Raw genomic sequence first — 23,447 nt, forward strand, 5'->3', positions numbered from 1 at the left:
TGGTGAAACTTAAGCTACTGTAGCTCAAGGTTTCAGGGCAGTCATAGCAGATAGAGTATAAACCAAGTGCCCTACGGGCTGTCATGTGCCTCTCCCTGCTGAGTAAAATGCTGTTCTCCAAACGCCCCAGATATGTTCATTGATTGCATGGGAGCAGAAACATCCAGAAAGAAAAGGCAATTCAGCATACTCATCGTAAAATAAAAGATAAGCCTCAGAAAAAAGCAAAAGGTATGAAACAAAGTAACCTACATATTCTAAATTGAAAGGAGTGGGCCAGTGGAAGTCCTCCCCAAAGATGCTGCTAGCTTCATCCCCTACTTTTCACATAAAAGCTTGGTCTTGACCACTTACGAGATCGGGTAAGCTGTAAGGGATTTGCCACATCCTCACAAGTCAAAAACAGGGCGCAAGGGCAACGCAACACTCTTGAATGGCAATTCTTGGGCCACGTAATTCCCAATCATGCCCCTTTGTCCAATTCTGGACCAATATTAACTGAAAGTTAGCTGTTTTTGGCAAAGAGCTAGGGAAAGTTAGGATCCTCTCTTGCAGAGTCACTACTGTGACTCTTCCACGTGAACATTCACTTGGCATCTGCAGAGTCCTGAAGCTCATGCTCACTCAAATTATAGTCACCACCCTGATGCTTAGCCTTTCCTCACTCAAGGGGCCGGAATAGCTGATGGGGTAGGGATGAGGACCAGAGCTTCTTAAGGAAGCTTTATGCAGCATGGATACTGGCTGTGTCAGAGCCTCTTGAGCAAGAGGTGTCGGTGTAAAGATGTCAAGGGCAGAACTTCCTGCACAGGAGTGCCAAGTCTCAGTAATGAGCCTCAGAGCAAAAAAAGTACTTGAGTGCTCCAAGAGAACATACGCCTGCTAATACAGGGCAAGAAGAATAAGAATTAAGAACTTTTATTGTGTGGTAATCTCACAAAGGACCAAGAGTTATTGACTCTAACTTCCAAGGATATAGCAATATCCATATCCCCATCTCTGTTTCAAGCACATGAATACAGGAGGGGAAATACAGATGTACCAACATGGGGCTGCCTGGAATCAGGGCCTTCAAGAATATCAGGGAGCAACTGACCCTATGTATCTCCTAATCCAGTGAGATGCATGAGTCCCCACCTCATATAATAACCAGTGTCAAACATCCAGGAGCACCTGCTTGGTGGAGATGCAGGATGCTTCAGGGAGCAGCCTCCCTTCTTAGCTTAGCAAGGAGGCAGAGCCTGCACTGATACAAGTAGCATTGGCATTACATCATGGTGCTGGGTGGCCTTTAGCTTTAAGAGTTTATCCTTCAAAGCACTCCAGGATGGCCTTGGACTACAGTTACAGTGGGCTCCATGAATTGCCTAAGGAGGGCTTGAAGGGCTCTCCACATTTTTGAAGTGCTGGGGATGACAGCTGCACATGCACTGGGCACTCCTGCACATTGCAACTGAATCAGAGGCAGACACACAACATACATGATTCTGTTATAAACATTGTTCTGATTCACGAACAAGATTTGAAACTGCTGAGTAGTCATCAATCTTCTTTGGACAGCATAACTAATAAAAGTATAAGGAAGTGATGAACAAGGGAAATACCAGACAACCAGAGAAACCAATGTTGAGCATAAAGATAAGCACTGAATTAAGACATATGCTGAGCTACAAAACAGAAGTTCAGTGCCAAAGGAGCAGAGCAAGAACCAATACACTCAGCTTTAAGGCTACCTTAAATTATACCAAAGTGTCCCCCCTGAAAAGATCCAGATACCAACCCAAACAGCAGGCACCAAGATATTGCAGAGATATGCTGAGACAACTAATTCAAAGACTTCAGGGGATGTAGAAATCTGAACCAGACCTGACTAGAAGGCAAAGTTGGAACAGATAAAGGATAGGATACCTCAGCTAGGATCTAGAGGAGAATTGGAGCAATAGCCAATGTTGTGCTTGTTCCTATCAAGACTATTTGCCAGCAAGAATCAACAAGGAACTGATGGAAAAGTTTAGAAGGGTGAATTTATTCTTGGCAGAGGGAGGCACATGGCTGCAAGTTGGGGAAGTAGCTTCTATTCTTCCCCATTTACTGCTTCAGGATAAAAAAAAAATACTTGCGAGCTAGAAGAGTTCCTTCCATCAGTCTTATGCCAAGGAGCTGAGACCCAGGAGTGATAATTGTGCACAGATTGTATGATTAGCAAATTTAATTTTTCTGTTTCTTAGGAAGTACTTACAACTGTCCTCATAAATACAAGTCAAAAATTTTGTCATCAACAGATTTTAAAAACCATAAAGAATAGGCTTTACAAATTCGGTATCTGTTTAATATTAAAGACAGTAAGCCCACAGTGTCTTGAATCAATGCATGCAATGGTTAAAGACCAATATATTTAATCAAAGTATTTCTAGCAAGTTTGAACTTTCATAAGTCAAGTGTTGAACACTTTTTAAAAAAGGTAAACAGACTGTAAATTTAAATTTTATATTTGTTCTCAGGGACTGAATACCTATTGCTACTTTCAACAGAAAGTTACCTTGCCCTGACTCCCAAGCACAAAGTTCATTATAAACCAGCCTTGCAAAATTCTACTTGCCCAATTCCCTAAGGCATGTAAAATATATATTTTTTTCATTATTGTTGTAAAATAAATGGTAGGTAAGGAGATTTCAGTAGTAACCTCCCCTGATAATTTGTTATGAACTATCCTGAAATTATGCCAGGGCAGGGAGCAGCCCATGTATCTTCAATAACCAGAGATCAAACTACATTGAAGTTATTGGCCATTACCCCAATCACAGTTTTTAATTGTGGTAGCTAACATCAAAAATAAAAGTCTTCAAACATACACAAGACTAAAAATATAACTTTCCTTTGCTGTGCCTAGATGCGCCGAGATTCATAACAGCCAGTGATCTTACATTATATATCATATCTGCTGCAAGATCTAGGCATGTTACAGCAATTTGAAGACAGAAATATATTGGAAGCTAGGCTTCTGCTATCTTGTGCATTAACATCAAGCCCTTAATATTAAACAACTTCCTATGAATTACCGTATATACTCATTCATAAGCCAAATTTTTTTTTAGTAAAAAAAGGGAAGCACCAGAGAAAGGGCTCGGTTTATGAACAGGTATAGAGAAGGAGAGGTGGGACACAGCCCCTCCCCCCAACAGAGGGAGCAAGGAGAGGCAGCACAGCCAGCAGAGACAGAAGGGAAGAGGTGAGGCCAGAGTCTCCCCGCTTCTGGCCACGCTGCTCTCCCACCCCCACCGCCTCCGAAGCAGCTCTGGGGCTAGCAGGCTGCAGCCGTGCCACTTTGCCCCGCCCCCACAGAGCAGGCTGTGTCCGCGCCGCCCGGGCGCCGGAGCATGCTGCGGCCCAACCTGCTGGAACAAGCTCCAGCCACGCCGTCCAGTCTGGTCCACCGGAGCAGGGTGCGGCCGTGCTGCCCAGCCTGCCAGAGCAGCTCCAGCCACGCTGGAGACATCCTCCCCAAATAAGGTGGGAAGGGATGGGATGGTGAGAGTGTGGGGGTCTGGGCTAGGGGTGTGGTCATGAGGTGGGGTGGTCACAGTGGTTACTCCCCTGGCCCCCAGCTTCTCCCCTCCCCAGTTACTGTCCCGGCCCACCAGGGTAAGCAGCTGGCACGCCAGGACACTTTGTTTACTTAGGTTTACCTCCATGCCTGTGGACGCTTGAGGTAAACAAACCATCTCGGCCCGCCAGCAGCTTATCCTCATGGCCCGGGAGCCAAAGTTTGCTGACCCCTGAATTATAGGGTTGGTTTATGATCAGGTCATAAAAAATTTCCATTTTTACTTATCCATCTTGGAGGGGTCAGCTTATAAATGAACCAGCTTATGGTCGAGTATATACGGTAGTAGTTTATCTAGGGGTTTTGTTTTACTACTTAAATGATAGCTTTAAAAGATAAAGATTAATGGAACAAGTGGATAAGATACAGTAGATCATAATGACTCCTTATGGAGCTATCATGATCTACTGCATCAGTGAAGATGTGGAAGGCTTTATTCTATGGATTATCGATATAATACAGATAGTAATGGTTCTCTCTAAGCAATTATGGTCTACTGCACCAATGGGGGCCTACATTCATAATATAATATGCTATATAATCAGTACCCTATATACCATGAATGGAAAGTATGTGTAATAAAAATCATGAAAGTGACTAGGCAGGCACACCAACTGCTTTTTAAACTACCTTAACTACTTTAAAGAAAAAAATATTCTAAGTCTCTATGCCTTATGAATGAGTTAGAGGTGAAAAGAATAAATCTAAAACTACAAAGCTTGAAATTGTTTGTGCACTTGGCTTAGAAAACAGAAGAACTAAATTTGCTTTCGGAAAGTGTCTTTTAGTAGAGATCTTGAGTGAATAAGCCTGGCACAAACAGTGATGATCCCTAACATGCTAATGGAAACAGATATGCTATTGTGAAATGGCCATGGTAATGGTCACCACTTTTTTAAAAGGAGTTTGTTTAATCAGAGCACACATCCACTTACAAAAAACAAAACAAAACAACAACAAAAAAGCAGAAGGATGGAGTGCACTGAAGTATAAAGCATCTTAATGTAGTTACCGAAGACAATGTAAAACAAAGTTATTTAACAAGGAACTGCTAAATCAGAATTCTGTTATACTTTAAAACAGGGAACTGCAGCATCACCACCACTGCTAGTATAGTTTATTCTTTTATTTATCCCTTTTATTATTTCATTCTTACACCTACACTTTGAGATCCTCTACATTAATTAAGTGTTTGATATTTAAGTTCTATTTCCTAAAATATTGCTAGGGACTGTGGTTATGATTTCACATTAATACTTACTCTATAGGAGCTGTTGTAATACACGACTACCAGAGTTGCCAGGATTTATAAATCAGTATTACAATTCTAAAAATCAACGTACACTGACAGAAGGAGCTCTCCGACCTTCGTATTTGACAACATTAAGGATCTGAGAATTAAAGTATCAGGTGGAATTATGCTTTTGCTACAGGATATTCAAATTTCACTCTGCTCTGCAAAATAGAGTCCATTTGAAAAAACGGGATTTCGTAAATATTCACAACATTTCACAATTAATACCAGGTTTAGCAGTACTGAATTTGAATTCCAGGAAGCAAGAATCAGGTATTTAAGGCTATTATTTAAGGCTGAATATGAAAGTAAGTTATTAAAAAACTACACTGTTTTGTGGTGAGAAAAGATATTTTATTATGGTCTCTAATGCCATTTCCTTTTATTGTGTCCATCATGAAAATACAGCTTATTGTCTTTCTTTTGCAAGTGATATTTTATATAATTTGGTTCCAGCTCAATTGTGATTTCATACCAATACTTCTTTATTTATAATTCTACTAAGCCATGCAAGAGAGTACACAAACCTATTCATATTAATAGAGGGATTATAAAATTGCGGTCACTGTGAAATCAAGCTAAAAAAGTTTTGCATTGTAGCTCGATACAGTCACTGTTTAGCAAATCATTCCAATGCAATAAAACACAAGCTTTAAAAATATGGGTTTTGTACTTGGGTTACAATATGAGGGGAGGAGGAGGAAATGGATTGAGAACATTTATTTTGAACTGACTTATCTAAAATGAGGGGTCAAAAAAACAAATTAAATTTCAATGAAATAGTGCCCTAGTGCTTACTGTGACCATGTCTATTTGTACAGCTTATCTGTCTCCTACTTGGTTCCAAGGACAAACATAGAAGGTAAAGAACATTTTATTGCTAAGCTAAGATAGGCCTACATAGATTCCCAAAAACCTAAATTTAAAAACCAACTTTGTTAGGAATTAGAATTTGAGTCACAAAAACAAGAAAATTACAGGTAAAGTGGAAAATACATGTGAATGGTGCATAAGGACCATAGGCTGATTTTCACAATAACCAAATGGTACTTAACTCCCCTAGGCTCCCTTGAAAATCAAAGCTATACAGGATAACCGTAACAAGGTATTCATCAATCAGAGGATACCAATTACTTAGTTTTGGACTGATAACCAGGCCATCAATATATGTAGACTATTTTAGTACAAAAAGTATTTAGTATTAGTTAAATCAGGTTTTTTTTTTCCTGCTTCGCCTTTTCATTCATTATATACATCAGAAAATTAAACTAAAAGGCAAAATTTGTTCAGTGTTTTCCAATTACAAACCAAAAGCCACAGGGTGCTGTGTTATTGCTAGTTAATATTTTAACAGTGGCACCCATAATGTGGCCCAAGAATCATGAATCATCTGTGAAACTTTTGCTGGAGACCATCCATCTCACCAAGGACCACAAGGTACTTGCTCTCTTCACTTCCAATTGCTGTAATTAAGGCTGCGATTCTGTCACAGAAGTCGCGGAAGACACGGATTCTGTGACTTTCCGTGACCTCTGCAGCTGCAGCAGCCTGTGCAGCTGGCTGCAAGGCACCTGAGCAGCTGGCCCCAGGGGCAGCCACATCAGCCCATTATTGCCAAGATCTAGTCACATCTATAGTATCTAGGGATACTATGTTGGGGGGGGGGGGAACAAAACACATTTCTGTCTAAAAGTTTTCTACCCAATAGTTACAAGTAACAGCAAGATTACAAACACTGAAAGTTAGCAAGAAAACTTTTTCGGCTTTACTTTGAATATTTGACAACACTTTGTGAATAGTCATTTTCATTTTTTCCCTTGGTCAGTTTTTCCTCTTCCTGTTAAGATCCTTATAAATATCAAGAGGGGAGCTCAAACTTATACTATTTTTTATTATTTTATGTCTAGAGAGAAATATTCTTTAAAAAAATAGGACATCCTATTTAATTCATATTTGATTAAAACTGGGATTTTAAAAAAACTTCCAAGAAGTTTAAGCTGACAGCCTGTCTTTAAAACACAGAGTATTACACAACATTTCCCTTGGCTTCTGGGCTCACTCCTCAGATCCTGAACACTATTACCTCTAGAGTTTAATTTAGGCAATAGGTGAAAATTAGACTATAAATGCAGTTCTAGGCCCAGCAGTTAATTGTGGAGACGTTGTTATAAAGGAGAAACCATTGCATTTCACCCTAATATGCACTCATTCATATTGATTAAGGATATATCTATATAGATATATCTTCCACTATATATATATACATATACATATATATATACACATACACACACACACACACACACACACACACAGTGTCTGAGCCAACTCTGATACTATTTCACTGATTTGTCTGTGCTATTAAAATCTCAATGTTCCTACTAAACATGCATCAAATCAAACAAAAAGTATACATAACTCATTTTTATTTGTTTTTCAAAATCATTAGATTATAGATTCTTTACCTGCAAGATTATATTAAGACATTTGATTTGTAGGACTATTGAAAATGGTTATTTCCTATAGGAGTGGGGCTCTTTGAAATGATTGTCAATATGGATCCCCACTCTTGGAATAAATGAGCTTCTGGTACAAGGGCTTGGATCATTCTAGATAACAGTGTCCATGGGACCACTCACCCTCCACCCTCTCCCCTGGGTCCAAATTTTTAAGGAGCATGGTCCTCCTGCAGTTTCTTCCACTGATTCAGAAATTTTCATAGGAGAGACCCTGACATAGCATGGAATTGTTGATCTTATAGATGATCAACTCAAACAGCCACATAGCAAGTAACTTTCTTTTTTTGTGAATTACCCATACAGTTTCTCCTTTTTTGGAGATTAACAAGAAGTTATGAACTGCCAAGAGGAAGATCTGAAAAGTATTAATTAAAAGTTACTGCAAGATTGCTCCTCTGAATTGGGCATTTAATGTACAGCCCAAAGAAAGAGTATAGTGTTGCAAAAGTGTGTACATAGCCCATTGCATATTTCAGTGATGGACACAGTGCACATGCATATTGTAGAAGCTGCCTCAGACTTAGCCGAGTGTGCTCAGATACCTCCCACGTGGCAGAATGCCTGCCAGGTACCAACAACCATATAAATACAAACCAATACATTTGGACACCCTTGAGCAGAGAGGTCATAAAAATGTCTAGAGAACTTATGCATAGATTCAGTACTAGAGCTTGATCTCCCTTCAAGTGAGCTAGACTTGGCACAATTTACAAGCAGGCTAATTATGGGAGTGCAATCAGACTACTTTAGAAAGGAATTAGGAGTGAGCACACGGGACTAAAATTTTTATGGACATGAGTATAGAAAGGAACAACCATGAGGACTATAAATCACTAACTTGTGGTTGTGATAGGAGCATGAGGAATACTGTCTTCAAGAAAACAGTCTGACAAAGTTCAGATTCAGATCCCATATGAGAAGTACTGTATGCATCAGAGGAAATATCACGGAGCTACCCTTTCAGAAAACTTAGTTATCATAGGGAGAATGAAGATTGCTTTCCACTGTCTGATGCAAAGATGGGCAGACATGGCACCCAAGTAGAGCCTGACAAAACTCAGACAGCTTTGACTATTCCAAGTGTAGTAGCCGCTCAAAATGACCACAATGGGATCAAGAGATCCAGTATACTAGGAATTGGGACATTTGGTTCTCTAACTCTCAGGAAGTAATGCTGGAACCACAAGTGCTGAACTCAGGCCACAGCCAGCAACAGAATCTTGCTTTCAATCTGCCTGAATTACCAATATCTTTTGGGAGCACCAGAATTGGAAAGAACATGTAGGTGAACTTTTGATCCCAGTCCAAGAGATAATCATGTCATTGACACTGGGTTGAACCCACACTAGATTACTACCAGAGTGAGCTAGCAAGTTTGGGCACCATCATAATGGCTCGGGTAACTATCATCAAGGTGATTGGATCATATCAGAGGGAAAATAGCCCTGCAAGACAGAAACTAATCCTGTAGAATCCACAATCCTGAATAATTGGATTGTCTTTGTGAAGACCTCAGACCAGTCCTGAGGCCTCACTGAACATTACTTCAGATAGGAAAATAAGTGATAATGGAACTACTTCTAAGGGATGGTCATCCTTCATCTGCCACAGCTGAAAATCTCAAAGTGACCTGAGAAAGCACAGTTATAGAAAGGAACAACCATCAGGAATATAAATCACTAACTTTGATTGTCTCTGTGAGGACATGCTAAGGTATCCATACTATCACGATGGCACAGTACACCTTCTTTAGTCAACAATGCATAGGACTCAGACATACTCCGAAAAATGGTGTCACAAAGGTGCACGAAGCCACAAGGCATTATGACAGTAGGAAAAATCCCACATACTCAAGTCTGCGATACAAGAGTATGTTGTCCCCTGGCTGCTATGGCAGCTGTGCTCTGGCACTGTAAAGGAGTGGATTTCATCCTGACCAAAGGAGTGAAGAGGTCAGGAGATTCATAGGTGGCCTGAGAATTTTTGATTTTTCCTAATGTGTCAAATAAATGCCTCAAACATGGACATTTGTAATGGAAATTGTGTCACTGCAAGAAGTGCAAGGCTTGAAGCCAGCCTCTCTTAGCTACTTTATCCATGCCAATGGCCACAGAGAACGAAAACACATAAGATAAAAGTAATCAACCTAACAAAATTGAAACATGGAAAAATGAAGCCATACAAGAGGGCTGTACTCCAACCTAAATACAAACTAGACATTTCCAAAAAACAAATTCCCAAAGGGACAGAAATATGACACACCCAATAAGTGGAACATCAAGGTTATTGATGCTTCAAGTAGTGAAAAAGTCAGAAGGAAGTGAAGGGTGGTTAAAGGTTACACTCTCTTTTCTATCCTCAGTACTTAAAGCAAGGAAGAAGAGGGATGGTGAACGTAGCCCCAGACACTGCTTGCTAGAGGCTTCTCAGCTTGCACATTGGTGTTGTTTCTGTCCCAGTAGTGAGAATCTAAATTGGCAATTCTCAAAACTAGAAACTTTTTTTATTTTGTAATCTTGCATCAAATTCTCTCAACAACTTTTACAAATGTAAAAGTGATTCGTGTCTAAACTGTATACACTGGTGTCAGAATGAAAGTGGAGTAATGGTTATTGAGCCATTTAAGAAAATTACTAGAACTATCTAGAGCAGTGATTGACAAACCTGTCCTTGGGTCATTTGCTGGTAGCTCACAGCGCTAGCTGGTCACATAGTGCTGCTAGCTCCTCATTTCTGGGTGTTAAGATGGCAGAATACAACATTAAGTACACTCCTAAAATTATTGGTATAGCTGCCTCAAAAATATAATGCAGTTGGAAATGTGAGAGAAGGTTCATCCATGCAATTGCACATGGGAGGGAAGATTGTCTCTCTGTTACCATAACCTCCACCCTTTAAATATTTGAAAACCCATGCTGCTAAACTCTCTAGTGCAGTGGTTCCCAAACTGGGTTCGTGAACCCCTTGGATTTCACAAAATGTTACAGGGGGACCCTGGGCAGCACGGGGCGGGCAGCACGGGGCCAGCAGCATGGGGCCCCTGAACTTCCAAGAGCTAAGCAGATCAAAGCAAGCACATCTATCACACTGAGGAGATTAAAACTTCAAGTCTCCTTATAAGCAATGGAAAGGAAGGTGGATATTTTTTTGCCGTTTTTAAAATTAAATAGGCGGCTAGTATTGTTTTAAAATTATTAAGAACAAGTTTAAGCTTTGTTTTAGCATGCGTTCTTTGCCTGGACTGCTCAAGACCTGAATGCTTGTGTAGGAGGATCTCTGAGTTGGCTTCTTAAATACCTTCATGCTGTTTCACATCTGATACTCCTTGATGAAACATAGGAGCCTTGTCTTATAACAGGCTTATTCAAAGTGATACAAGATACGAAAGTGAGATCTTGGAAGAGTGTTGCCATTTTCATAATGATAAATAATGTGTAATAAGCATAATAAAAACAAATTTTATATTTCCAAGATCACTGCTTTTATAATTTATACTCAGATAAAGGAGAAAATTCCTGGAAATATTCATTTTTAGGAGAGGGTTCATGAGACCTGATATTTTAGTGAAAGGGGTTCACAGGTTGTTAAAGTTTGGGAACCACTGCTCTGGTGGAATAAATGAGAAAGAGGACAACTTCTGTTACATTTATTAATTAAATTCAGGTCAATACATTGCTACTTTTTGTCAGGACAAGTGAGCACAGAGACACTGAAATTTACCACAAAGAAACTCGATCAAATGAGAGTCTTGTCCTATAAACATTCCGTTTTTAAAAGTGTTTTAATGAGTGATCAGAGATACAGCCTTGGCCCAACAGAATTAAATTGTGATTAAAATTAAAAAGACGTATTTTCTATTATTGCCTCATTTTATTTATTCATTAGTAAACACATGCTCTAAAATAAGGCCTAAATAAGGAGAAAAAGAAAAAACATGATTGGAGACTGAACTCTGAAAAGAATGTCAAATACCTGCTGCAGAATTACAAGGATATAAAAATGCAATAATCAGTCTTACACAGCATGAGAAATCTTTAGAGCAGACCAGAGTCACATGATGGAGCGGTATAAAATAAGAATGAATCAGAATGAAACACACAAAATCTTACTTTAGAGGGAGAATGGTAAGTGTTACTCACAGAACTTCTCCTGCAGGAGGTTTGTGTGAATTTGTCAGCATATGTGCACATCATCCCTTTAGGTTTTTGGCCATCTTTGTGACAGTTACACCTAGTGGCCTTAGCCCCCCATCAAAGAAAAGAAAACAATGAATGTATTACACATTTTTTACAATGAAACACAAAATGTGAATGGTATTTTGGTAATAAGATGCAAGTTTAATGTTCAACCATTATGTGGTATATTGCCAAGTGATGTAATGATTTTAGCTGGGGAACTTGTATTTAAAGTCCTACACGACTGAATCTTTTCCCAAAGAATGCTTTTAAATAATTTAGAATTTATGCTCAGATTTTAGGTGGGGGAGTGGGTTATGTTCACTTAAATTTCTAAAGGCCTGTCTACACAGGGGACTTAATACAGAGTAAGGTAGGCTGTGAATTTAAAGTACACTAACTATTCCGCATTAACACGTTGTGTAGACAGTCTTACAGAGCACTGAAAGTGCTTGGGTGTGGTACAGCTTAGTATAAACTTCTACTAGCTCAGTTGCTATTGTACTAAGCAAAACTGCACAAAGGTACTTTTATAGTCTACATGGAGTGTTAGTGTGGAATAATTAGTGCACTTTAAAATTCACACCCTAGCTTACTCGGTACTAACTTCTCCATGAAGATAAGCCCTACATTACTATATTCAGTGCATATTCAAATAATTATGATCACAAGTTCTGTTCTTCTTTAGAATACAGTTCCCTTCTACATTCTAAAGTTTGTCAGTTGCTGTAACAACTAGGTATACAACTCAGCAAGAAGATAGATACAATTTGAAGGTCTACCAACTGTAGGTAAGACTGATTTTTTTAAATTTTATTCATTTGTTTCTTATAGTATTACCTGGAATTCTATGATTTAAAGTGAAAAAATAATAATAATAAATTAACTTTTCATTTCCCTTTCAGAGAAAGAAAGTGAATACATTCCACGTATACAGGCCAGGCCAGTTTCAATGTGTATAGGTACACACACATATTTGCAAACAGAGATGGAGATAGTATCCCTGTGAAAAATTGCAGAGCCATATGATAAATCAATACATCATGCACCTTTGACCACTTCCTTTTCCCTCAGCCCACCAATCTCCCCCCTTGGGACTTAGTCGAACATTATAAACCTGTGAAAATCTTTAAACAGCCATAATTTCTTGCCTCCCTCCAATTAACCTGCTATAGAATTATTTCTTCCTTCTCTTCAAAAGGAGAATCCTTCTCCAAAATGACATGTTCTTAATATCTCATCTTCGAGGACAAGGCTGGTGACAAGTTTAAGATCAAATAGTGGCTTGAAATCCTTAGTGGCTGGAAATGGGAGCTTTATACCATCTGAAAGTAAAGTATTTCTATGTAGTGCTGTGAAGTTTCATGATATCAAACCTCAAAGTTGTAATATTTATATATTCAGAAACGCTACAGTATTTGTTAGGTTTCTGTAATATTAGTCATTTTTCTCCCTTAGTGGCCTGAAGTTTTGTTCTTATTGTAACTAAGGGGCCTGACTTTGCAGGTGAAGGAATAAGACAAATAGTCTGATACAATTTTAAAAGCCTCCAACATACCTAAAAAAGTTCCTCTGAAATATAAGGAACGTACAGCATATGTGACAGTGTAGTATAAATTTTATCAGTACTTGCTTGGAAAAACTCATACTTTACACATATGAAATACATGATGCTGTGGTAAACACACACACACTCCTTACTTTAAGTTTCTCTCAACGGGGAATTGCATTTATATGATAGTTAAAAATATAAAGGATGTTATTCTCCATCAAATTCTATAGGGTTCTATAAAAACATCTCTAAAAAACTTTGTTTCCCCATATTAAATTCTGTTAATCTTTTTTTTATAAGGGTGTGGTAGGTGGATCAATGCCTAGCTAGAGTTTTTTTTACATGGGGAAGGGATGCTAAAAATCTTCCACTGGTTGACAAGACAAATGCTTACACATCTCCACCCATGATAGAAAAAATAAAGCCAGATTACAAAGGTTTCTGCTGTGCAATTTGTACGGAAAATTATGAAGCCCTAAATAAACTTTTAATTTGACATCCAATGTCAACCTTAACGCATCCATGATCTGAACTATCACTGTTAATGAGAATTAATTTTTTCTTACAAAACAATAGCTGAAAGCGATGATTAATATAAAATCTTCCTCATTATACTCAGTCAAGGCAAGTGTTTTGATTGCGTGAACATGGAGGATTTGAAGAGTGGACAGAGGTTCACTCACTTTTTACTCACATCACAGAAGTCTCTTCAAAAAAAAAGTTTTCAACAAGCCAAGCTTCCATCCTTTCTTGAAAGACTTCCCACCCCTTATTAAAGTATAGCTGCACTGGTCAAAAACGTCAAATCAACCAGGCTCATCAGGGGATCAAACAGCTGATTATTTACCTAATTAGTTAAGCAAATAGCATCCAAACCTATAGGGATCCCCCCCTCACCGCCCAACAATCAGAGCTGTGTAAAACAAGATAACTGCTATAACCTGGCAATCTGTGCTGCAGTGACAGGCAAGGCCAGAATTAGCCCAGAACAGCAGTAAAAGAAAAAAAAATAGATGTACTGAACTTTTACTAGGGAGCTGGGATTTTTTTAAAATCATGAACAAGGCTGTATTTACTGCCTACTTAGGAGCCATTAACTGCACTGATGGCCTAAGATTAAAAATTAGTGGTTGTCTTAATATGCACTTTAGTAAATCTATGTGGGGAAAGAACATAATTTTTCATTTTACTGTTACACCTGTTCATTGCTTTAAAAAAGCCTCAGAGAACAGTTACAGCTATATTCACTTTCTGTAACTTCAATCATCATATAACAAATACTCTTAGTTTAGTGAGGCACTTTTCAATTCCAATATTAGTTGAAAAATTATTTAACAATTACTTGGCCAATCATTTTTAAAATTTCTTTATTTAAGCTGTGTGTTATTAATCAGGGTTATCATCCATTACCATCCTGTTTATCCTCCATCCTGCACCAAGCCATAAATAATAAATAAGGCTACGTTTTAGTCACTGGTATTTTTAGTAAAAGTCATGGACAGATCACAGGCCATAAACAAAAATTCATGGGCCCATGACCTGTCCATGACTTTTACTAAAAATACCCACCCTGACTAAAACTTGGGCGGAGGGCCACAGGTGCTTGGAGCTGCAGGGGGACCATGCCAGCAGGAGCAGGGGGGCCCCCGCCGCGAGGTAAGCGCCAACTCTCTGCCCCTAGCCCTGAGCCCCCTCCCACTTACTCAAACGTCTGCTGCTGGCCCAGGGGCTGCCCAGCTCGGGCATCCCCTGAGCCAGCACCAGCCGCTGCAGAAGTCATGGAAAGTCACGGAATCTGTTACTTCCGTGACCTCCGTGACAGACTCACAGCCTTAAATAACAAACAACATCTTTGTGATCCTGAAAGTATAAATGTTGAAGTCAAAAATCTAGCCCACTTAAAAGTCTTCAAGAGAATTACTATACAAATGTATGTTCTGCAATGCATACATGTCTATTATTAAAATGTTTTAATTAGCACAATGCATAGTTATACTTACAAGCTGGTGCTCTAATTGTTTGATTGTTTCATCTTTTTTCTTCAGATCTTCTTTAAGCTGCCTGATCTCATTTAGCAGATCTTCAGTCTGACATATGAAGTAATGGAAAAATAGGCAACATGAAGTTTTCTACAGGGGGGTAGACAACTATCTAATTTAACATCTCCCCAGGATATAGTAAATCAAAAGCTGCTGAAGCACCAGCAGGAAAATATGCATTAATCACAATGAATTCCTCCTAAAATATGTTAGGCTCTGCTTTTATCTCATTGTCCACATGCTGACATGGGCTATTTGTACATAAGATGAACATACAGCTAAAAACAGTGGGGAAACTTGGCTGAACTGAACGTCTTTATTCCAAGACACAGGGTTGAGCAAACACACTGTCTCCTGTTAAATTTTTAATGCACGCTAGTTCCAATAAAAGTATTTTAAGCTCCTTTTTATTCACAATGACTTTAGGATCTTTCAAAATTACATATGCTATTGAGAAAAAACTCAACACTGAGAATTACTGCATATTTATAACCCTGTTTATCCAACAATAAGTAGCAATGCTATAATTTGTGTGAATTGCAATTTGAAAATTATCACATGAAAGTAGACTAATAACAGAATGAAAACAACAAAATAAATCACATTTTATAAAAAATTAACAAACAAGGATAACTATTTCTTGCACTGGGCAGAAAGTCCTGTTGAGCTGAATTTTAACTTAGATCGAACAGGAGACATAAGACTTAAAGAGAAAAATGTTTATGCAAAGTTTTCAAGGATTTTTAACCTTGACAGATATAAAATTATTGAGTTTCCTTAACATCTTTTCCTTTCTGTGGTATTTTTAAGTATTTATCAGTGAATTAATCATGCTGTTCAGCTACACAAGGCATTGTGGGGGCATATTTTCAGTTAATATTTGCATATGATTTCAGTTTAGTAAAGACTGCTTTTATCTGCTGAGTTAGGATGAAACACTTAGACTCAAAGATATCTTATGGTAATGCAAACAACACGCAGCTACCCATTAAAAGAAGATTATTTAAAAATCACAAGAACTGAATGTCAATTAAACCTGGTTTGGTATTGAAAACAGAAGGCAATACTTTCTTTTTCTAGGAATTATTCATGTTTCAAAACTACATTTCTGAAAGACCTGAGATAGTACAAGCAGCGTAACTAGCTCAAAAGATGACCACAGTACAAGCAGCAGAAATACAATTATATTGCACAGAGTGCCTGAAACATAAGTATTTTAGGTCCCAGTCTTGCTGGTGGCTTGTATAGGTGTCTCCTTGCATCCATGCGGATCCCTACTGACTTAAATAGAACTCCACAAAGGAGCAAGAGTCCATCTGTGCAGCCAGCTACAGGACTACTTTCTGAAATGCAGGTCCTTTCCAGTAGATAGCCAAATCTAAGAAATAGTCCTCTAATTTTGTTTGTTTCTTATTTCTGGTCCATTTTTTTTTAAATCCTATACTATCAGTATCTTGCAGCTGCTGCCTGTAGACACTGATGGGTCTTATATCAATTTTAAGTGAAACATACTCTCATACTACAGAGATGGACAACAGTATAAAATATTTTTATAAAGCAGCACCCAAAACACATACCAGATCAACCCAAATGGAAAAGGAAAACCAGTTCTCTTTTGGGCCACTCAACTTTGTCAGCGTTCCTTTTAAATATCTATTGCAATCAACTCACATCTTTAATTTTACTGTGTTTCCAAAGTTCGTCCTGTGGAAACACCTGCACTTATGACTGGAAGACCCCACTGCAAGTTCTAGAACTTTGCAAATTGGTGGATAAGTGAACAAAAAAGGAATTGTAAACATAACAAAATTCATAAATAAATATTTTAATTACACTGTGATCATGCTTCAAAATAAAATAGAACACTATTTTACAGAAGTAATGAAAGCTTAGCAATGAGACTACAATTTAGCACTCATTAAAATGCTTGTGGAGAAGTAGAGAGAGGGCCATATTTGGGGAAGATCCTGTGGTGGTGTAAATTGTCATAGGTTCTAAGGACTGGCTCCTTTCTGTGAAAATTATGGGACATATAGATCAGCAAATATTTAGGATAAAGAACATCTATAAAATTAAAACCAAGAACTTCACATGCCATTATTGTAACATGTCCACTGCAAATATGAAAAGGCATATTTTTTTCAATAATTAACTTGTGTGTCAATTTGCACACTGTTTTAAAGATTCAAACAGGCCATTTTACTTGAACAAACTTTAGATGGTATAAAAACAGGTCAGCTGCTTTTGGGGTTTGTTTGTTTTGAAGTGTAGGAACAACAAAACAAAATACTACACAAGAAATGGTAAAAAAATATACTGTGTACCTTATTTTCAAAATATATTGCCATATGCAAGATTATAATTTGTCCATTTGTGGCTTAGCTATTAAAAAACTAAAAAGAGATAATTTATTACAATGTCAAAGCATGTATTATTTCACTAAACTGATAGGACCAGTGTAAATATAAGAACTGTTTCTCACCTCAGCTTTATACTGGCTTATTTGATCTGGAAGTGCTAACTTTACAATTATGTGCAATACTGATAAAAACAAAGTTATGCTATTCTGCAATACAATCAATGTCAATTTACCTTATATATAGGCTCAACATCCTGTGGTTCTGGGCTTGATGGTATTGAGAGTGGGATGTCCTGAAGACAGACATTCTCATCATTCTGCCACAGAAAAGGAAAGGAATGAAGGCCCATTCAGTTTGTTGGTTGAATAGCTAGTTCCTAAAGTCAGTTTCAGACACCAAAGTATAAAAATTGTGAGCTTTGCTATTATATTAAAAGAGTTGAGATTAACTTTTTCCATACCACTTCGAAAGTCTGCAATGAATAAGAATCAAGAACAACATTTCAAATCTAAAACAAGCTTTATAAAAATCAGTGAAACCCCTAACATGCTTTTTTAGATCACATTTTCATGACTTTTTTCCTTGCTCTTCTTGTACCACTATTTGCATTGCATTTCCACGATTCTTACAAAGCCAAATAAATTGCAATTATGTAGTTCTGGAAAAAAATGTATTTTTAATGCTGTGACACTGTACTTATATTTACTATTGTAATGTTTAGCTGGTACCATCTCTTCACTTACAATCTGTGCCTTATAGAAGAATGGTCTGTCAAAACATCTCCCTTAATATTAACAGCGAACCACATACATGTGTTATAACTCAGAACAAGAAACCTGTCCCCCAATGGTTCCAAATACCTGTCCAGAAAAATAATTAGTGTTACAATGTTTCACATGTTGCCTCAAATCACACAGTGGAGTGGTAGACCAAAGAGCCTGAACTAGTGTACATCATTGTTGAAAACCAGGCTACATTTGCAATGTTTCACTTTTCAGAATCCTATGCATCTGTCTCCATTTAAGAGTTGCAATAATTAGGAAAAAATATAACATGTCTGACCAATATTAAAATGTGACTCACACCTAAATTATACTAAAATAGTTCTTACCTCAACTAGGGATTATTTCTTAAATTCAAAAATATTTTTGCTTCTTAATAGATTGACTAATAGAGAATGAATCCACAACTATCAGACCCTATTTTTTTTTAAATCAGCCCAATATGGTGCAGAGTGAAAAAGCACATTTTATTTTTAGCACTGCATTCTGAAATTAAGCACAGCCAGTACAACTGCAAAGATCCTGAAAAGATGACAAAAGATAATTGTATGACTGCTTCCTGAAGCATTTAAACAGCCATGACAAACATCTGATAATGTGAAATGCTCTGTACCAGTGATACTCAGTCTTGAAAAGCCAATTATGTCAAAGAATAAATCAGACAAAATCATTGGAGAGAAATTCTCATGTTACCACATTTGTGTTACCACATTTGTGTTACAATGTTTCACATGTTGCCTCAAATCACTACACACCACCACAACACAAATGTTACAATGCAACACATTATTTTAAGGTTTTTCAAGGCTTCACTCCTGCTCCCATGCTATGGAGAAAAAGGGTTCTCTTTCTGCCTAACTCACTAGCTTCGGAAAGGGAAGGGGATTATTTGTGGTTGCTATCCCGGTCACTTGGAAGGATGAAGAGTGATCCTGTTTGTTTCTCAATATTTGCTCAGTGATCCCCACGTGCCTCAGGTAGCATTTGGAAAACTGTAATTTGCCAGGTTATCCTTCAATCAAAACAAAGAGTTCTAGTCACACTACTAGATTCCATGAGTGCAAATGTGCCTCTATAGCCACAGACTGATTAAAAAACCGAATGGATCTTACTAAAATAATTACCATGGATATGCATGTTTTGCCTCCTAATCCATGTGAATTTCTTCCCATAGAATTTTACTATTAAATTACACAGCGCACTTGCCACTGAATGAAGAGATCTTCAGATGCTTTTTATAAAAATTATCAAAAAAGTTATACGGAAGAAATTACAATGTAGTTTGAACTGGTGAAGTATTTTAATGAGATTCCCCTTTACATGTTTGCTTCTCCATTTGCCAGTATTCACTGGCAGCAACAGCCGTACATCACAACCCTCAGCATCCTTAAAAACGGTGTAGAAATTACCACATATTTTTTGTAAAAAATGGTTTTGCTACAATAAAGTTTAAACTGAATTTACACTCGCAAGATACAACCCTGCTCCTTACAATGCCCAATCTTCTGCTCTTTTTAACATCTGACTATTGATTCTCAACAGGGTCAAATTTCATTTCAGCTTTTCTTACTGAAGGCTTTTGACCACTTGGTGGAGACTGTAATTTAGCTTAAGCATCACAGGGCATACAGAGTGCCATTCACTTCACCAGCTGCTGCTTGTTCCTTCTGCGCAGCTTGCCAGTAACATGTGCAATACGCTCATATGGGCAGATAATGGTCCACTTTGATCAAGATATTTGTAGGATGATTTTTATTATAATATTATTGTATAAAAACAATTTTAAAGGGAGTAAGGTACTCAGTAAGAAGCAAGCAGTATCTGGTGGATTTCATTACACTGCAAATACCTTTTAATGTTAAGTTAAATGGTTATGCCTTTCCGAATAGTTATATGCACTTAGGAGAAAGGGTACGCACAGAAACAGGTATTAGTTTATGCATGGGAAATGAAGGCTATTTTAGCAAATTCAACATACAATTTAAATTTAGATTAATTTGCATACATTTTTTAGAAGACTGTCAAAGGGGCCTGGAATAATTCTTGCCACCCGCAGATGCAGACAACTAAAGAGGAATTCTAGTTAAAACTACTGACTTCATTACAAAGGGAATTAACATGTGTAGGATATGTCACATCAGCAACAAGAGGTTTGTATGCGTTAGGATAGTTATCAGTTTTTTAAGCCCTATCATACATTTTTATATTTTCAGAATCAAAGCAAGATTCAAGTTCATTTTCACGGCTCTTCCCATGATTAGGTGAATCACTTCCAATGCTTACAGTACACAGGTCTAACAATATATGTCCATTGGAACCTCAGCACCCTATTCTGCACAATATTAATGACTACAAATACAATTATTTTAGAAGGAGTTCAGCGTTTTCCTTCTTCCCTCTTTCTTTTCAGCTGTATTGCCAACATGAAAAGTTTATCACCAGGAGCACCATTTTCCCTATGTAAATAAGGGAGCTTCAAATAGGATTAGCAAGAATAACTACAACTAGCTATTAAGATATACTGTATTTTGACTGGCTAGATATAATATTTAGTCATGCGTCACCTTTTCGGAAATTTGAATAACAACGTAAACCTTTATTTTCAGAAACATGTAATAATGCATTAAATAAAGCTGTTCTCTTATGCTGTCATGTAACATTGGACCTAAGTTTAGTAAGTCAACCACCAATATATATCAAACAGCAACATGCATACATATATTAATTCTTTATTCAATTGACATTTTCTAAATAACTGGAATATTTTATTGGTTATCTAGGAATATCAAAAGGCTAAATGTAATTATAAATGGGCTAGTCACATTTGTGCCTAATGTAGCTACTCAATAAAACACTTCTTTGCAATGAGGACAGCTTCAGTACAATTTGATGTAAATTCAAAGACACTGGAAAGCGCCAGCATAAAAACAAATACTTTCCAAATATGCCTAATTTGAATTTTACATAGTAAAAACCAGATCAGCAGCAACACAAGACAATTTTACCTAATTTCCTTAATTGAGAGTTGATTCTGGAAAGTGGTGTTGTTAGAGAGAATAGAAAATTAATCCAATACTATTTGTAACTATATTCTAATTAAATTTAAAATGCGTGATAAACAGCTTATAAGTCTCAAATTCCAGTAGTCCTATTATGATTACTTCTGACATTTATTCAAGTTTAGACAAGGAAACACACTAATTGAGCTTCTGTTCTACACAATGGAATGTCTCACATTTAATTAGCCATGTAGAAAGCTGAAAACTGAACTTATAATGCAGAACTGTTTCTACACAGCCTATAAATGACATTGATTGCATTGATATTTAAACCAAGCAATCTCTGTTTTGACAAAAGATCGATCATTGCTGCTTTATATCCACATCCTTCTGTTTAAGGATTGTCCTTTTCTGTTGGCTATGACTACCAATAATCCGAGACAGTAGTTATCCATACATATTTTCAATTTCATTATTTTTGTTGGAATTTTTCTCTTCCAATTTGTTTTACTGGACTTTTACATCCTGACTCAACGAGGTACTTAAGCATGTGGCTAACTTTTAGGAGCCCTGTTGTAGTCACCTGGACTAGTCATGTGCTTAAAGTTAGGTATGCATTAAAGTACCTTGCTGAATCAGAGCCTCAAAGCTGAAATCAGAAGTGGTCCCAAGTAGGTCACTTGGAAAAGTATCCACACATCTTATTTGTAGCAATAAAATCATAATACAAGTGCTCTCCCCCTCCATCTTCCTGCTGGAAAAACTAACACACCTAAAAGACAAAAAGCTGACCCCTACTCACTCCTCTTAATTGCTACATTTTTGAAGAGCAACATTCATATTTTCATAAACAACTTTTACCACTTTAAGTGCAATGTGTTTATTTTGTACAATAAAAGTTTGGTGGCAACAGAGTAAGACTCAAAAGGCACAGTTCTTTTACAGTGCCCTGGGATTAAGTCTAAGCAGTCAGTTCTCATCAGTTTAAATTAAGAATTGAGCTGACTTCAACATTGCAATCACAATGGCTATTACTTAGAGTGGCACTTGAATTTATTCATGACATTTTTATTTCAGTTTTAAAGTGGAATATGAAGCAGAACCCACACAAAGTTAATTTAATTCCAAAGAAATCTGCATTTTTGTTAAGGGTCACATTACAGATCAGCTGACTTTATTGTCTTAGAATGGCCTTAATGAATGTTATGTGTTTAATTTTAAATGCTATACACCTAGATATAATACTTAACAGCCCTTTGTTTCAGAAATTAATTTTTTCTCTAATGCAACTTGTGTCACTCTAAATGATTTAATCTACTTTTAAAGTATATTTGAAATATATATAACAAATACTGAAGTGCTTATTTTAAATTTTCAAGCCTGCATCGGTAATTGTCACAAATATACTTTAGGGTGGGAAGAAGTATTTAATATAAAATATTGGTGGTTAACAGAGTACTTTCCTTGCCTCTCTTTCTGATTTCCCCTAAGATACCATAAAAACCCCATTTGACTAAAATTGTGTGGGTCACATCCCTGAACAGGCACTAAGACACAATAAGTAAGATTTGGCCTCCCATTTCTTTTTCGGACTATAATTTTTTAGAGAGAGAAGGAAGGCGAGGTAATATCTTCGATTGGATCAACTTCTGTTGGTGAGACACACAAGCTTTCCCCATTTTTTATTGAAATTATTATAGTTCAATTTACTTGACATGCCACAGTGTGCCTTCTGCTGTTTCATTTAGTTTGGTACTTGATATAATGTTTTACCTTTTTTCATATGCGTCTACACTGAGAAACACCACATTTAGTAAGAGAAAAAGTACTTTAAAAACATTTACACTGTTATTCCATTCCTTTCTAAAAGGGGGGTGGGGGAAGAGTAAAATCTCCAAAAGACAGATGTCAGGCTAAAAAAAAAAAAAATATTACCTCTGACTAGTATGAGTTCTGTCCAAGATCACACTGTGAAAATTAATTAAGGTAAACTGCATTTTGTTTGGATGAGTCACCACTAATGAGAATCCCTAACCCAAATAACGACCTCATCCATTAACACCTTAAAAGCTAACAGTAAAAACACACCAACAAAACCCACATCTATATGTTTCTCACAACAC

At 37.3% G+C, this 23,447-nt stretch overlaps 1 protein-coding gene across 17 annotated transcripts in view; it reads right to left on the reverse strand.

Annotated features, from left to right (window-relative positions):
• The window catches only part of CCSER2 (coiled-coil serine rich protein 2), a 141,010-nt gene that overhangs the window by 22,561 nt on the left and 95,002 nt on the right, over positions 1–23,447 (reverse strand). For 9 of the 17 annotated variants that reach the window (XR_256843.4, XM_005307456.5, XM_005307459.4 and 6 more), the window contains 3 exons: positions 17,776–17,859; positions 15,145–15,231; positions 11,557–11,655 (listed from right to left, as the gene is read on the reverse strand). The exons of 2 other annotated variants lie outside the window; for them this stretch is intronic. Coding sequence is in view for 13 of the 15 variants with exons in the window: in XM_005307456.5 (XP_005307513.2) it covers positions 11,557–11,655; positions 15,145–15,231; positions 17,776–17,859 (270 nt within the window). In the remaining 2 variants the exon portion in view is untranslated. Of the gene's footprint in view, positions 1–11,556; positions 11,656–15,144; positions 15,232–17,775; positions 17,860–23,447 lie in introns of those variants that run through there. 6 more of the 17 variants (XM_008163196.4, XM_042854728.2, XM_005307460.5 and 3 more) reach the window with 4 other exon arrangements.

The sequence above is a fragment of the Chrysemys picta genome, chromosome 7 (genome assembly GCF_011386835.1).
Source record: "Chrysemys picta bellii isolate R12L10 chromosome 7, ASM1138683v2, whole genome shotgun sequence".
Classification (NCBI taxonomy): domain Eukaryota; kingdom Metazoa; phylum Chordata; order Testudines; family Emydidae; genus Chrysemys; species Chrysemys picta.